The 16,054-nt window shown below is 44.9% G+C and overlaps 1 protein-coding gene across 7 annotated transcripts in view; it reads left to right on the top strand.

Moving 5' to 3' along the window:
• Positions 1-325: 325 nt before the first annotated feature.
• The window catches only part of LOC129811720 (protein unc-79 homolog), a 51,019-nt gene continuing 35,290 nt past the window's right edge, over positions 326-16,054 (top strand). For 6 of the 7 annotated variants that reach the window (XM_055863261.1, XM_055863260.1, XM_055863259.1 and 3 more), the window contains exons 1-9: positions 326-449; positions 1,906-2,026; positions 5,739-6,052; positions 6,735-6,905; positions 7,153-7,248; positions 7,404-7,459; positions 7,603-7,732; positions 7,862-7,926; positions 15,726-15,814. In XM_055863261.1, the coding sequence (XP_055719236.1) occupies positions 428-449; positions 1,906-2,026; positions 5,739-6,052; positions 6,735-6,905; positions 7,153-7,248; positions 7,404-7,459; positions 7,603-7,732; positions 7,862-7,926; positions 15,726-15,814 (1,064 nt within the window). In that variant the 5' untranslated portion in view covers positions 326-427. The remainder of the gene's footprint in view (positions 450-1,905; positions 2,027-5,738; positions 6,053-6,734; positions 6,906-7,152; positions 7,249-7,403; positions 7,460-7,602; positions 7,733-7,861; positions 7,927-15,725; positions 15,815-16,054) is intronic. The other variant, XM_055863262.1, reaches the window with a different exon arrangement.

The following is a 16,054-nucleotide window of genomic DNA, read 5'->3' as shown; positions in this document are numbered from 1 at the left end:
TTCTCACTTTGATTCTCAGTTGATGCTGAATAGCGAAAAGAGCATTAGCGGTCTCATGTTGAGGCGGGTGTTAAAAATCACTTTCTTGAATGACACTTTGTCATAGCCGGAGCAGTCCATTTGGAAAAGTATGTTCTGATTTGGGTCCGGCTTTTTCTATCAGCACAATGACATATACATATAAAATGACATATATAACATATCCACGAAACACACCACATGCATTTCAATTACTTACATGTCCAATGCAATAGATTTCAATTGCTGTTAACCTGCTTTCACGGCAGCAGTGGTACAACCAAAGCGAGCCAGTGCGCGAGGGTGTTTATTCACTTTTCTTAAGAGTAAGGGGGAACAACACCGTAGGGGAGAAAAAACATTTGACATTTGACAGTGTTTCTTTTATGATTCGTGAATTATTTCCACAATGTCTACGAAAGCAGAGCAATGTAAGTACTATTATTTAAAATATTCCTATTATATCCTCCCATTTTTTCGTGTAATTTTCTAGTAAGAAAGCGAATGAGAGGAGCTGTCCTTGGTGATGAAACCGCGGTTGCTAAGGCAGGTTGCAACACGTTCTCGCGTTGCAGAGGATGGCTCGATGGGCTGGTGTCTAGGGGATGCTCTATGTTCTGACGGTTGTCACCAAAAATATATGGACAAAACATTCTAACAGATATTAACCATTCGTTTTTGATTGACACGCTGTATTGGTATCAAGGTCGATTTGATACATATTCCACTGAACAATATGGTGGCATTGTTGATCAATAATGTGGTTGATTTGCTTGTTCATATCATATCTTTTACGTCCATAGCATAAATACGAGTTTTTTCTTCATCATTTATCTCTGAACAGGTAGATAAACAGACTGCAGTTACACTATTTGATAAACTATCAGATTATTTACTCTAGAAAAGGAGAGTGAATAACTGTATAGTGTAATAAACAATTGGTGGTTTGTTGTTGTTGTCAATCAACACACCTTGAAAGAACTCAACATTTCTCAAATAGGCATATAATGCATGGAATAAACAAAGTTCCTATATATACATTTATCTGTAATAAAGCCTGCTTAAACGATTTTACATCTATTTGGCCATGTTTGGGGCATCTTAGAAGGTACTATATGCTATTCTATGGTACCATGTATAAACACCCACTAGGTAGCTTATAGAGATGTGTGTTGTTTCTCCTGCATTCTGTAGGCTACATTGACATTACTGAATTGGTCAGACATTAGTTTGCACAAGTATCACACGTTTTAGCCCTTAAAAACAAGAGTTGATACTTGGTTTTGGCAGGCAAAAACGAGAGTTTTTTGCGCCCTTGCTAATTTTTTCCACCCTGTTGGCTCTAGCAATTGAGCCTGTGGACGAGGTACATTTCTGGTTTTACAAAGTGTGTCTGAAGGGAGCCCTGCTGATTCTATTTACAGAACCACTGTGTTGTAGCCAACCATGTTTTCCTTGGTATGAAATGTGCAGAAACTGAACACACTCCTACACCCATGTATATAGCCTACACACAGTCATTTAATTACACATACACCCACACCCTGCCCCACACAAACACAAAGCCTGTGGGTGTTATTGTTCTTTTTGGGACTTGTCATTTGCAGGTCAGCGAGCACTAAACGCTACCAGCGCGAGTCACAAAATGGCACCAAAACAACCCACTCCAGGGCTGGTTGTGACCTAGCTGGACAAACACAAAGGTCACTTAAAGAGAGGCAGATAGGATGCCACAAGGACCCTGACCCTTTGCCATGCTTGGGGCAGACTATCAATAACCAGGCTTATACTGTACCAACCATAGCCTATTGCCCCCACCCCCCCCTGATTTGATAAAGGCTTCATCAGACTTCTTTTGTTTGTTACTCTGCTCTTTATCTTGTTTAGTTGCCTCTAAGATACGATACTTGCAAGAGTATCACAACCGTGTGCAACACAATATTTACCCCGTGCCCTCCGGAACAGACATTGCAAATACACTGAAATACTTTTCCCAAACCTTGCTCAGGTAAGTACCCTGCGCTGGAACCACAGGTGAAGTAACGGAGCGTACCAGTATTTGATGTTTAGTTTCAGAGGAGAGGTGACTGGGGTTTAGCCTAATTCTAATACATGCACAGCAATAAGACAGGATTATTGCTGGTAGGAAGTCAGTTGAAATGAGAAGATATACATGTAAGTGGAAATATGGGAAACGGTTTCCAACAGTGGAAGTGTATCATCATTTAAGAGTTCTAGTTGATAACCATCCAGGTCCTTTTTAGAGAGGGAATTGAGTTGCTCCATCCTCTGCCTTTGTGATACCGTGTGTTTCATGTTGCTGTATGAGGACCATGATCCTACAGTATATCAACAACAAGAGTCAACAACACGATCCCCATGGCTGTTTGATATTGTAGTACGCTCTTTTTAAATAAAATAGAGAAGGTTTGTTGGGTTCCAACCAATAAATCAAATCTGCCAAGATTGCCATTACTGAGTCTTTCCAATGTGGGTGTGCCTCAAGGGGATATGAATTGTGTTGATGTTGTAAGTAGGCGGTTATGAATAATAATGTGAATAATTATGTAATTTTGCAGAGTGTACCTGGTATGGTTGGTATTATATAGGAGAAAAAGTACCAACAAGAAATAGCAATTTCAACCCCTCTGTAGGTTCAGTGGTAGCTTTGTAGCTGCACATGTTCCTAGGATGGCCTGTAGTCTCACTCCCAGAGGGGCTAAGGGAGGTCTGGTCCTCTGGCTCCTTGGGTCTGACAGTCCCCAGTGTGCAGTGACAGAGGGCCTGTGGAGGGAACAACACGTCCCCTCAGAACAGGTCAAGAAGTCAGGGCAGCCATTATGGCCACAACCAGTATGTGACATTTATTTGTTGAGTTTGAGCAGAGCTCTCTGTGAGAATCAGTAGCGCTTTGATCATTGGCTACAGAAATCATCATCATTAGGCACAGTTATCTAAAGGGATGGGGATTAGGGAGACAGAACTTTCATGTTTCACTTTTATGAAAATTATGGGATTATGACAATCATTTTCATTTCATCACACAGTGGACATAGTAGTGCATTTTTTCCTTGACAAATTATGATAATTTTCAAGTCAATATTGGTAAAGTATCTTGGATCTTTCTGACTTTGCTGAGAGAATGATCTAGCTAGATGTGCTTGCTAGTGTATTGGTACAAACCTGGCATCCTATTGGTCCTTGGCACAGATGCAGCGTGACAAGGGCTGTGATTGTATGAGCCTATGTTGTGGCAGCATGTTAACTCTAATGACAATTGTGTCTGTGAGGCTCAGTATCGCTGGGGTGTGAAGGGAATCACACTGGTATGATACTGTAACATTCGCCTCATGTTTTCCTTGAGCCAAATCTCCTCCTTCCCAATTCACACAACAAACCATGCCTCCCACATTGAAACCACTCTGCACTGCTCAGTAAACTCTCAGACATTCTGACAGACACCTGTGTTTCATTGGCCTGGGGGGAAGAGAGGGAGAGAGAGAGAGTGTGAGCTAAAGAGAGGGAGCACTGAGGCTTGCATACAGTATGTCAGGTTCCTGGAAAAAAAGAGGCCCGCACAGACAGAGGATGGAGCGCCAAATTAATATTTCATTAACTCTGCAGCATAGAGCGATATCAGTGTAAGACTATTATGATATTAGTGTAAAGGGATGCGGCTAACTGGGCTCATTTTAAGGGTCTTACTCCAAGGGGTGCTATGTAACATGTCATATATTAGTCAAGTAATGTAGTTACCAGATTTTCCTCCCAGCCAGTCATCTAGAAAGTAACACCCACCAGCCAAGCTGTCTAGCTCTCTGCATCAGTGAACCATGGATTCACAGTCGCCCTGACCCCATGCCAAATTCCATTATCATTTGAGTGACTGTGAGGAACCAAGATGCAGTCTGATACTGAATCAAGATAATTTCATGTATCATATTAAAATGTGATGTACTTCATTCCTAGTTCCTCTTGAACCTTGCCTGACATGAACAAGTCACGCTAAAAGGAAATGAAATATCTCACATCTAGCTAAGAAACAGTGGTTGCTACGGTATTATATCACCTAGTTAATGCTTATTTACAGCAATTTAATTTATAATCAGTGGCTCACTCAAGCTTTAGAGAAACTAGATATTGCCGCAGTTAGCGACAACATTTAGAAGATAGTGACAGTGTAGGTTGTTTTATCGGATCTAAGATGTGTCTTACTGTGTGTGCATAACGTGTGTCTGTGTATTATTGTATGTGTGTTTGTTTGTCTGTGTGTCTGTGCGTCTGTGTGTGTGTTCAATTCAATTCTGCAGTTGAATATTTGCAAAGAGGGCAGTGATATTAAGTCATACTCCGCAAGATATAAAGCTAATCTCCCCCATTGTTGGAAACTGACTATCCGTTCCAACTCACTGAGAGAATGTTTTTTACACTTTGGTTTCCGGTATTTAAAATCTTCTAACATGCGGCCAAATTCTTACGGAGTATAACTTTCAGGGGAATAGTCAGAGTATGATGATGTTAATCTTGTAAAATGTCATAATAGTAGGCTATTCTGTATTGCTACACTAAAATCCCCTTACTCACTGCCCCTGTAGAAATGCTACACCTCTACCTCTATGAAAAACAGAACATCAGAATTTGTCATCTGGGCTCTCATGCTAAGTACCTCCAAGTAATTTTACTGATAGAACAGCTTAGTTCTTTAACATCATGTTTAGTAAAAGAGCAAGGCTCTCTGTCCCCCCGCCTCCCCACCCCTAGAATCCCCACACACAAACCAACCAACTAGTTATTCCCTCTCTCTAAATGGTGAGATATCCACCTTCCCAGGGGACAGCAAACACAAACGTCCATCCCCCATTAGCTCACAAACATAATGCTACCTGTCATCCCATTTGAAACAACCTATTCCTTTGTCATTATAGTTTCTCCCCTACTGTAGATTAGTTCTCACATTTATTTTAGAGACTTAAATCCATATGCCTGTTGGATCTCATTATTTCTCCTGATGATACTGATACAGTATCATAATGAATGCATACAGACATTTTTTCTCTGGTGCAATAAACATGTGCTGTGACCCAGGAATTCTTATCTAACCTCACACACATGTTTATTACTAGCTGAAGCATGTTTCAAAAGTGTCACCTCCGTATTTTCCCTAACCGATTTGGTGTCACTCCCATCCTTGACGACAGCCCTACAAAACAGGATAATTTTCCCTGAGAAACATCATGGCCCATTGGCCTCTCGGTATGATTGCTGCTGAATTGATCTGATTGGAATATGGCACCCACAGAGGGAAAACCATTTGCAGTTTCCCCTTCGGAGAAGTATGGGGTTGCCACTGAAAACATGCATTTTTTTCTCCTTGTCACCAGATACGCATGAGATGCAGTGATCATTGCAGTTTTTGCAAACGTTTCTGTTCATGTTTTTTGTTTTTTTAGAAGACAAAGATGTACAAAATGTGAAATAGAAAATTAAATTCATTCTATGTCACACTGAACAGATAAAGCAGGGAACAATTCCAAATGCCTTCTGTGAAATATTAGAGACACTGCATCCTATGTGGGGTCTATCTGGGTTAGTTTTTTTCTATTTACGCTGTCTCTGTAGTGCCATTTCAATGTAATGTGCTGTTTCTTTGTGTCTTTGTTGTCTCTTTTTTTCCCTTGTTCCCCCCTATCCCTTCCCTCCTCCCCCCACCCCCGGAGCAGCATTCTGTCCCGCACAGGCAGGAAGGAGAACCAGGAAGCTTCCAATTTGGCCGTGCCCATGACCATGTGTCTTTTTCCTGTGCCATTCCCACTCACCCCATCTCTAAGACCACAAGTCAGTTCCATCAACCCTACAGTTACTCGCTCCCTCCTTTACAGCGTTCTGCGTGATGCCCCTCCAGACCGCGGGGGGCAGGGGCAGCAGAGTCGGGACGCTCAGCTCTCAGAGTACCCCTCTCTGGACTATCAGGGGCTCTATGCGACCCTCGTGACCCTGCTTGACCTGGTGCCCCTGCTGCAGCACGGTCAGCATGGTGAGTGAAACCAGGACATACCTCTGTACGTGTCCATCGCCCTACGACCTGTTTTGACCACATGAGCTGCCTTTTCTGGTCTCATTCCCTCCAAGAGACGAGTCCCACAGAAGATCTAAAGGGATGCATGGGGTGATGGGGAACATGCTGGATCCTGTCAGCTAACTTTGTTGATAACTTACTGAAATGTACAGACATACTGTAGTACTGTACACATGTATTAACTGTTTGCAATCTCTTTTTAAAAAATGTATTGAAAATGGAAATGTATCTATAAAAAGCTATTTTAAAGGTTAAATTGCTATGGCTGGCATATGTTGTGTATATATTAACTGCACCAGGTAATCGTAATCTATAAATAGCAAGTCTGTGAATATATCTGTTTATATGGAATAAGTATGAAAGCGCATCTCCTTGACTAGAAAGCATTACCCTTTGCTGAGGGCAAACACCAGTGCAGCATTAATAGGTTTTACTGAAACCGCACTGACCTAAACTGAGTCTCACAATACTCTCTCAGGATTTTGTTTTATTTATACACATTGTATATTTATCCATTTTCTTTAAATTGTAATGCTATATTTTCTATTTACTTACATATGTTTGCAACATATGTACATTTCATTGAATTACTGTTTCTCTCTCTGTGTCTGTGCGTCTTGGCTCTTCCTTCTCCCATCAGATCTGGGACAGTCCATATTTTACACAACAACTTGCCTCCTGCCCTTTCTCAGTGACGATATTCTCAGCACTTTACCCTACACTATGATCTCCACTTTAGCTACATTCCCCCCATTCCTGCACAAAGACATCATTGAGTACCTGAGCACCTCTTTCCTCCCCATGGCTGTATGTGAGTACAGCCACTCTGTATCTAACATCCATCTACTTGCATGTGAAAAAGAACCCCTTTTCAATTCAACATGAAGTTAACAAGTCATTAAGTGGGATAAGTCTCATTCAATATCAGTAGTCATACACGTTTACCAGAAATTTAAGTATGCATCACCATATCAAAGGAACTGCCAGGTTGGTGTCCCACAGTATGCAGTTCTTCATGAGGTTAAGGTTCTTCATTTGTCTTTTCTGTCCTTCTTTAGTGGGTTCCACTAGAAGAGAAGGGGGCGTTCCAGCATATGTCAATCTCTCTGCCTCCTCTATGCTAATGATTGCTATGCAGTACACCTCCAACCCAGGTAAACCTTTAACTCAGGTTATCCCCAACCAGTACAATACAGTACATCACAGTGTCTATGTCCAGTGTAGCACAGCCTGTCTTTTGATTAATGTACTGTACACTATGTTATACCTGCCACCTGCCTGACTTTAGCCTCTGCCTTTTTGTTTCCAGTATACCACTGTCAGTTGTTGGAGTGTCTTATGAAGCACAAGCAGGAAGTGTGGAAGGTATATGTTCGCAAAATGCATGTGTCATATTCACATAGGTTAGATGTCCAAACAACTCTCTCATAGATCTGGAAAGTGTCAGTGAATAGCTTTGAGAGGTTCTTACATTTTAGTTCACTATGGCGTGTGTTGTGTTGTGGCAGGACCTGCTGTATGTCATATCCTACGGACCATCCCAAGTAAAGCCTCCAGCCGTGCAGATGCTCTTTCATTACTGGCCAAACCTAAAGCCCCCAGGAGCCATCAGTGAATACAGAGGCCTGCAGTACACTGGTGAGGGACTTATGGTCTGCCTGTCAGGTTGGTCTTGTGTGCAACAAACCTTTAGATTGCAGGTCTAATCCTCCTTTCACCTCTCCATCTCTCCCCTCTCCTTTTTTCCCTCCATTCTATTTTCCACAGCCTGGAACCCCATCCACTGCCAACACATTGAGTGTCACAATGCCATCAATAAACCTGCCGTCAAGGTAATATCTGACTAACTACTGTACACTGTGTACACAAACATAAAGTGAATACACAGAGTATATGCCAGATTGCCATGGTGTGTAAAAACGTCTTCGTGTTTTCAGCTGGAAGCACAACATTAAAGGAACCAGCGAATGCTTGAGTGACTTTTGTCGTTCTGTCGTGTAATGATATCACTGGCCACGCAACTCGAGGCCTGTTTGTGCTGCTCTGCGTGTCTCTGCTTAACTGTGCTCAAAACTGACAAGTAGAGCGGAGAAAGGAACAGGGGCAGGGACAGGGGCAAGATTTAAATTACCCAGGAGCACAGAGGGGGTGTGGGGGGGGGGGGGGGGGTTCCTAATTGGAAGCCATGACCCCATACCGCCCCTGAGGATAGTATGCCTGTAAACGAGAGCAGTAAATTACAGAACACCATCTGAGCATCTCGGCCATTAGCACTGTGGCCTAATACAGGGCCATGTACAGATCATAGATAACAGAACAGAGACATATGCATGCAGCCAGCCACAGACTGAAGGCAAACAGAGACAGGTAGAGGGGACATTATATATATATACTGTATATATATATATATTATATATATTACCAGTCACAATTTTGGTCACACCTACTCATTCCAAGGTGTTTCTTTATTTATACTATTTTCTACATTGTAGATGTCACGTTCCTGACCTATTTCTGTTAGTTTGTTGTATGTGTTAGTTAGTTAGGACGTGAGTTTGGGTGGGCATTCTATGTTTTCTGTTTCTATGTTGGTTTATGGGTTGCCTGGTATGGCTCTTAATTAGAGGCAGGTGTTTGGCGTTCCTCTAATTAAGAGTCATATTTAGGTAGGTGTTTTCACAGTGTTCGTTGTGGGTGGTTGTCTCCTGTGTCAGTGTTTGTCGCACCATACGGGACTGTTCGGTTTGTGTTGTACATCGTCATTTTATGTGTAGGCTATTTTCCCTGTTCGTGCGTTCTCGTGTTTAATGTAAGTTTGTCGTTCAGGTCTGTCTACTCCGTTTGTTGTTTTGTTAGTTTATAGTGAAGTTCGTGTTTTCGTCTTGTCTTTAATAAATATTATGTGTTCACAACCCGCTGCGCCTTGGTTCCCTCAATACTCCTCCTTTTCGGTTGAAGAGGAGGAGGACCACCGTTACAGTAGAATAATAGTGAAGACATCAAAACTATGAAATAACACATATGGAATCATGTAGTAACCAAAAAAGTGTTAAACAAATCAAAATATATTTTATATTTGAGATTCTTCAAAGTAGCCACCCTTTCCCTTGATGACAGCTTTGCAAACTGTTGGCATTCTCTCAACCAGCTTCATGAGGTAGTCACCTGGAATGCATTTCAATTAACAGGTGTGCCTTGTTAAAAGTTAATTTCCTTCTTAATGCGTTTGAGCCAATCAGTTGTGTTGTGACAAGGCAGGGGTGGTATACAGAAGATAGCCCTATTTGGTAAAAGACCAAGTCCATATTATGGCAAGAACAGCTCAAATAAGCAAAGAGAAACAACAGTCTATCATTACTTTAAGACGTGAAGGTCAGTCAATCTGGAACATTTCTATAACTTTGAAAGTTTCTTCAACAGCATTTGCAAAAACCATCAAGTGCTATGATGAAGCTGGCTCTCATGAGGACCGCCACAGGAAAGGAAGACCAAGAGTTACCTCTGCTGCAGATCATTAGTTCGTTAGAGTTATCAGCCTCAGAAATCGGCAATAAACTGCACCTCAGATTGCAGCCCAAATAAATGCTTCACTGAGTTCAAATAACAGACACATCTCAACATCAACTGTTCAGATGATACCTTCATGGTCGAATTGCTGCAAAGAAACCACTGCTAAAGGACACCAATAATAAGAAGAGACTTGCTTGGGCCAAGAAACACGAGCAATGGACATTAGACCGGTGGAGTCCAAATTTGAGATTTTTGGTTCCAACCGCCGTGTCTTTGTGAGACGCAGAGTAGGTGAACGGATGATCTCCACACGTGTGGTTTCCACCATGAAGCATGGAGGAGGAGGTGTGATGGTGTGGGGGTGCTTTGCTGGTGACACTGTCAGTGATTTATTTAGAATTCAAGGCACACTTAACTAGCATGGCTACCACAGCATTCTGCAGCGATACACCATCCCATCTGGTTTGCACTTAGTGGGACTATCATTTGTTTTCAACAGGACAATGACCCCAAACACACCTCCAGGCCGTGTAAGGACTATTTGAACAAGAAGGAGAGTGATGGAGTGCTGCATCAGATGCCCTGGCCTCCACAATCACCCAACCTCAGCCCAATGGAGATGGTTTGGTATGAGTTGGAGCACAGAGTGAAGGAAAAGCAGCCAACAAGTGCTCAGCATATGTGGGAACTCCTTCAAGACTGTTGGAAAAGCATTCCAAGTGACTACCTCATGAAGATGGTTGAGAGAATGCCAAGAGTGTGCAACGTTGTCATCAAGTCTACTTTGAAGAATCTAAAAAATATTTTGATTTGTTTAACACAGTCATGACTTCCGCCGAAGTTGATCCCGCTCCTTGTTCGGGCGGTGTTCGGCGGTCGACGCCATCACTGATCCATTTTTCATTTTAGATTGGTTTGGTCTTGTCTTCCATCACACCTGGTTCCAATCACATCAATTACATGTTGTGTATTTAACCCTCTGTTTCCTCTCATGTCCTTGTCGGTGATTGTTTTACCACTTCATCGACGGGGCGATTGTGCGATGGATCTCTTGGTAGACTCTGCACTTCCCAGGAGTCACGTGTATCCCCTCTCACAGGCGGAGACGGAGGCTATGGAAACATATGTCTCCGAATCTCTAGGGCAGGGGTACATTCGGCCCTCCACTTCATCTGCCTCCTCGAGTTTCTTTTTTGTGAAGAAGAAGGATGGAGGTCTGCGCCCGTGTATTGACTATCGAGGCATCAACCAAATCACTGTGAGGTACAGTTACTCGCTACCTCTCATAGCCAGTGCGATCGAGTCAATGCACGGGGCGCGCTTCTTCACAAAGTTGGATCTCAGGAGCGCTTACAACCTGGTGTGTATCCAGGAGGGGGACGAGTGGAAGACGGCATTTAGTACCACCTCAGGGCACTATGAGTACCTTGTCATGCCGTACGGGTTGATGAATACTCCATCAGTCTTCCAGGGCTTTGTAGACAAGATTTTCCGGGACCTGCACGGGCAGGGTGTAGTGGTGTATATCGACGACATTCTGATGTATTCCATTACACGCGCCGAGCATGTGTCTCTGGTGCGCAGGGTGCTTGGTCTACTGTTGGAGCATGACCTGTACGTCAAGGCTGAGAAATGTCTGTTTTTCCAACAGTCCGTCTCCTTTCTAGGGTACCGCATTTCCAATTCAGGGGTGGAGATGGAGAGTGACCGCATTTCAGCCGTGCGTAATTGGCCGACTCCCACCACGGTTAAGGAAGTGCAGCGGTTTCTAGGGTTTGCCAACTACTACCAGAGGTTTATCCGGGGCTTTGGTCAGGTAGCGGCTCCCATTACCTCACTGCTGAAGGGGGGACCGGTGCGTTTGCAGTGGTCAGCTGAGGTGGACAGGGCTTTTGGTCAGATGAGGGCTCTGTTTACCTTGGCTCCCGTGCTGGCTCATCCGGATCCCTCTTTGGCGTTCATAGTAGAGGTGGACGCGTCCGATGCTGGGATAGGAGCCGTGCTCTCTCAGCGCTCGGGTACGCCACCGAGCCTTCTTTTCGAAGAAGCTCAGCCCGGCGGAGCGAAACTATGACATGGGGGACCGGGAGTTGTTGGCTGTCGTCAAGGCTTTGTAGGCGTGGAGACATTGGCTTGAGGGGGCTAAACACCCTTTTCTCATTATGGACTGACCACAGCAATCTGGAGTACATCCGGGCGGCGAGGAGACTGAATCCTAAGGGAATCCTAAGTGGGCCATGTTTTTACACGTTTTGTTTTCACCCTATCCTACAGACCAGGTTCTCAGAACGCGAAGGCAGACGCACTGTCCCGGATGTATGACACAGAGGAGCGGCCCATGGATCCCACTCCCATACTCCTGGCCTCTTGCCTGGTGGCACCGGTAGTGTGGGAGCTGGACGCGGACATTGAGCAGGCGTTGCGTACAGAGCCCGCTCCCCTTCAGTGTCCGGCTAGGCGTCTGTACGTTCCGTCTGCTGTCCGCGACCGGCTGATCTATTGGGCCCATACGTCACCCTCCTCTGGTCATCCTGGTATCAGTCAGACGGTGCACTGTCTTAGTGGGAAATACTGCTGGCCCACTTTAGCTAAGGACGTGAGGGTTTATGTTTCCTCCTGCTTGGTGTGCGCCCAGTGCAAGGCTCCTAGACACCTGCCCAGAGGTAAGTTACAACCCTTACCCGTTCCACAACGGCCGTGGTCGCACGTGTCGGTGGATTTCCTGACTGATCTTCCTCCTTCACAGGGTAACACCACGATCCTGGTCGTTGTGGATCGTTTTTCTAAGTCCTGTCGTGTCCTCCCTTTGCCCGGTCTCCCTATGGCCCTACAGACTGCGGAGGCTCTGTTTACACACGTCTTCCGGCACTACGGGTGCCTGAGGATATAGTGTCTGATCAGGGTCCCCAGTTCACGTCGAGGGTCTGGAGGGCATTCATGGACCGTCTGGGGGTCTCGGTCAGCCATACCTCAGGTTTTCACCCCGAGAGTAACGGGCAGGTGGAGAGAGTTAACCAGGATGTGGGTAGGTTTCTGAGGTCTTATTGCCAGGACCGGCCGGGGGAGTGGGCAGCGTTCGTGCCCTGGGCAGAGATGGCCCAGAACTCGCTTCGCCACTCCTCCACTAACCTCTCTCCCTTCCAGTGTGTATTGGGGTATCAGCCGGTTCGGGATCCTTGGCATCAGAGTCAGACCGAGGCTCCTGCGGTGGACGACTGGTTCCGGCGCGACTGGTTCCGGCACGCGGAGGAATCAACACGCCCATATCCACCTTCAGCGCGCCGTGCTGCGCCAGAAAGTTGGCACAAACCGTCACCGCAGTGAGGCCCCGGTGTTCGCACCGGGGGACCGGGTCTGGCTCTCCACCTGAAACCTGCCCCTCCTCCTGCCCTTCCATACGGAAGCTGGGTCCGCGGTTTGTGGGGCCATTTAAAGTCCTGAGGAGAGTGAACGAGGTATGTTACAGGTTACAGCTTCCCCCCGATTACCGCATTAACCTCTCGTTCCATGTGTCTCTCCTCAGGCCGGTGGTGGCTGGCCCGCTCCAGGAGTCTGAGGTGCGGGAGGTTCCTCCGCCCCCTCTGGACATCGAAGGGGCCCCGGTGTACTCCGTTCGTTCCATACTGGATTCGAGATGTCGGGCGAGGGGCCTTCAGTACCTCGTGGACTGGGAGGGGTATGGTCCGGAGGAGAGATGCTGGGTTCCGGTGGAGGACTTGTTGGCTCCTTCAATGCTGTGAGAGTTCCACCGTCTCCATCCGGATCGCCCTGCGCCTCGCCCTCCGGGTCGTCCCCGAGGTCGGTTTCGACACGCTTCTGGAGCCGCGTGTTGGGGGGGGGGGGGGGGTACTGTCACGACTTCCACCGAAGTCGGTTCCTCTCCTTGTTCGGGCGGTGTTCGGCGGTCGACATCACCGATCTTCTAGCCATCACGGATCCATTTTTCATTTTCCATTGGTTTGGTCCTGTCTTCCATCACACCTGGTTCCAATCCCATCAATTACATGTTGTGTATATAATCCTCTGTTTTCCCTCATGTTCTTGTCGGTGATTGTTTGTTGTATGTATTGGTGCTAGTTATGTTCTGGTGTGCGACGGGTTTTGCACCCTCTTATTTTATTTTGTATATGTTGGTTTCCGGAGTTTTTTAATTTTTATTAAACTGCTCCGTTTATACCAAGTTCACTCTCCTGCGCCTGACTTCCCTGCCACCAGCACGCACTTATTACAAACACTTTTTTTGATACTACATGACTCCATATGTTTTATTTAATAGTTTTGACGTCTTCACTATTATTCTACAAAATAGAAAATAGTAAAAATAAAGAAAAACCCTTGAATGAGTAGGTGTGTCCAAATTTTTGACTGGTAATGTAAATATGTATATACAGTACATTCGGAAAGGGTTCAGACCCCTTGACTTTTTCCACATTTTGTTACATTACAGCCTTATTCTAAAATTGATTAAATTATATATTTTTCCTATTCAATCTGCACACAATACCCCATAATGACAAAGTGAAAACAGGTTTTTAGATATTTTTGCAAATGTAAATCATTTAAAAAATAAATTATACCTTATTTATATAAGTATTCAGACCCTTTGCTATGAGACATGAAATTGGGCTCAGGTGCATGCTGTTTCCATTGATCATCCTTGATTGGAATTCACCTGTGGTAAATTCAATTCATTGGGCATGATTTGGAAAGGCAAACACCTGTCTATATAAGGTTCCATAGTTAACAGTACGTCAGAGCAAAAACCAAGCCATGAAGTCAAGCGAAATGTCCGTAGAGCTCCGAGACAGGATTATGTCGAGGCACAGATCTGGGGAAGGGTACCAAAACATTTCTGCAGCATTGAAGGTCCCCAAGAACACAGTGGCCTCCACCATTCTTAAATGGAAGACGTTTGGAACCACCAAGACTCTTCCTAGAGCTGGCCGCCCGACCTAACTTAGCAATCAGGGGAGAAGTGCCTTGGTCAGGGAGATGACCAAGAACCCAATGGTCACTCTGAAAGAGCTCCAGAGTTCCACTGTGGAAATGGGAGAATCTTCCAGAAGGACAGCAATCTCTGCAGCACTCCAACAATCAGGCCCTGTATGGTAGAGTGGCCAGACGGAAGCCACTCCTCAGTAAAAGGCACATGACAGCCCTCTTGGAGTTTGCCAAAAGACACTAAAAGAACTCTCAGACCATGAGAAACAAGATTCTCTGGTCTGATGAAACCAAGATTTAACTCTTTGGCCTGAATGCCAGGAGCCACGTCTGGAGGAAACTGGCACAATCCCTATGGTGAAGCATGGTGGTGGCAGCATCATGCTGTGGAGATGTTTTTCAGTGGCAGGGACTGGGAGACTAGTCAGGATCGAGGGAATGATGAACGGAGCAAAGTGCAGAGAGATCCTTGATGAAAACCTGCTCCAGAGCACTCAGGACCTCAGACTGTGGCGAAGGTTCACCTTCCAACAGGACAACGACCCTAAGCACACAGCCAAGACAATGCAGGAGTGGCTTCAGGACAAGTCTCTGAATGTCCTTGGGTGGCCCAGCCAGAGCCCGGACTTGAACCCAATGGAACATCTCTGGAGAGACCTGAAAATAGCTGGCAGAGCTTGAGAGGATCTGCAGAGGAGAATGGGAGAAACTCCCCAAATACAGGTGTGCCAAGCTTGTAGCGTCATACCCAAGAAGACTCGAAGGTGTAATCGCTGCCAAAGGTGCTTCAACAAAGTATTGAGTAAAGGCTCTGAATATTAATGTAAATGTGATATTTATGTTGTTTACTTTTAATACATTTGCACAAAAAAAGTTTTCTGTTTTTGCTTTGTCATTATGGGGTATTGTTTGTAGATTGATGAGAAAAAAAATCAATTTAATAAATTTTAGACTAAGGATGTAACGTGACATGTGGAAAAAGTCAAGGGGTTTGAATACTTTCTGAATGCACTGTACACAGACGTATTTGAGTTTGAGGTGTTATCACGTGTCATGGCACCAGCATTGAAGAAATAGGGTGTGGTATGCACTTTTTAGGACCCCTACAATCATATATCACTGCTACTATTGTACTGTATATTCCTTCTGGATCCTGTAACTGGCTGTTGTCGCCCTATAGATGTGCATCGATCCCACCCTCTCCGTTGCCCTGGGAGAGAAGCCCCCTCCTCTGTACATCTGTGAAGAGTGCAGCCAAAGGATATCAGGGTCTGTTGTTGTAAAACCTTACTCTCCACCAAAATGCCATTCCAAACATACGTCACCTGCTGTCTGCTTCATTATTTCGGTCTTTATCCTGAGGGAGAGGCATCACCATGGTTGCATAATTCCATTGAGCAGATAATGAGATTGCCATCACTAAACAACTTGTTCTCATTTCCTCTGACTTATGGCATACTGTATACAATTTCTATGTCTAGCTCTTTAGGATACAATGTCTCTTCTTGG

This window comes from Salvelinus fontinalis, chromosome 15 (assembly GCF_029448725.1).
Source record: "Salvelinus fontinalis isolate EN_2023a chromosome 15, ASM2944872v1, whole genome shotgun sequence".
In the NCBI taxonomy this organism is placed as follows: domain Eukaryota; kingdom Metazoa; phylum Chordata; class Actinopteri; order Salmoniformes; family Salmonidae; genus Salvelinus; species Salvelinus fontinalis.
This window is presented reverse-complemented; position numbering and strand designations above follow the sequence as displayed.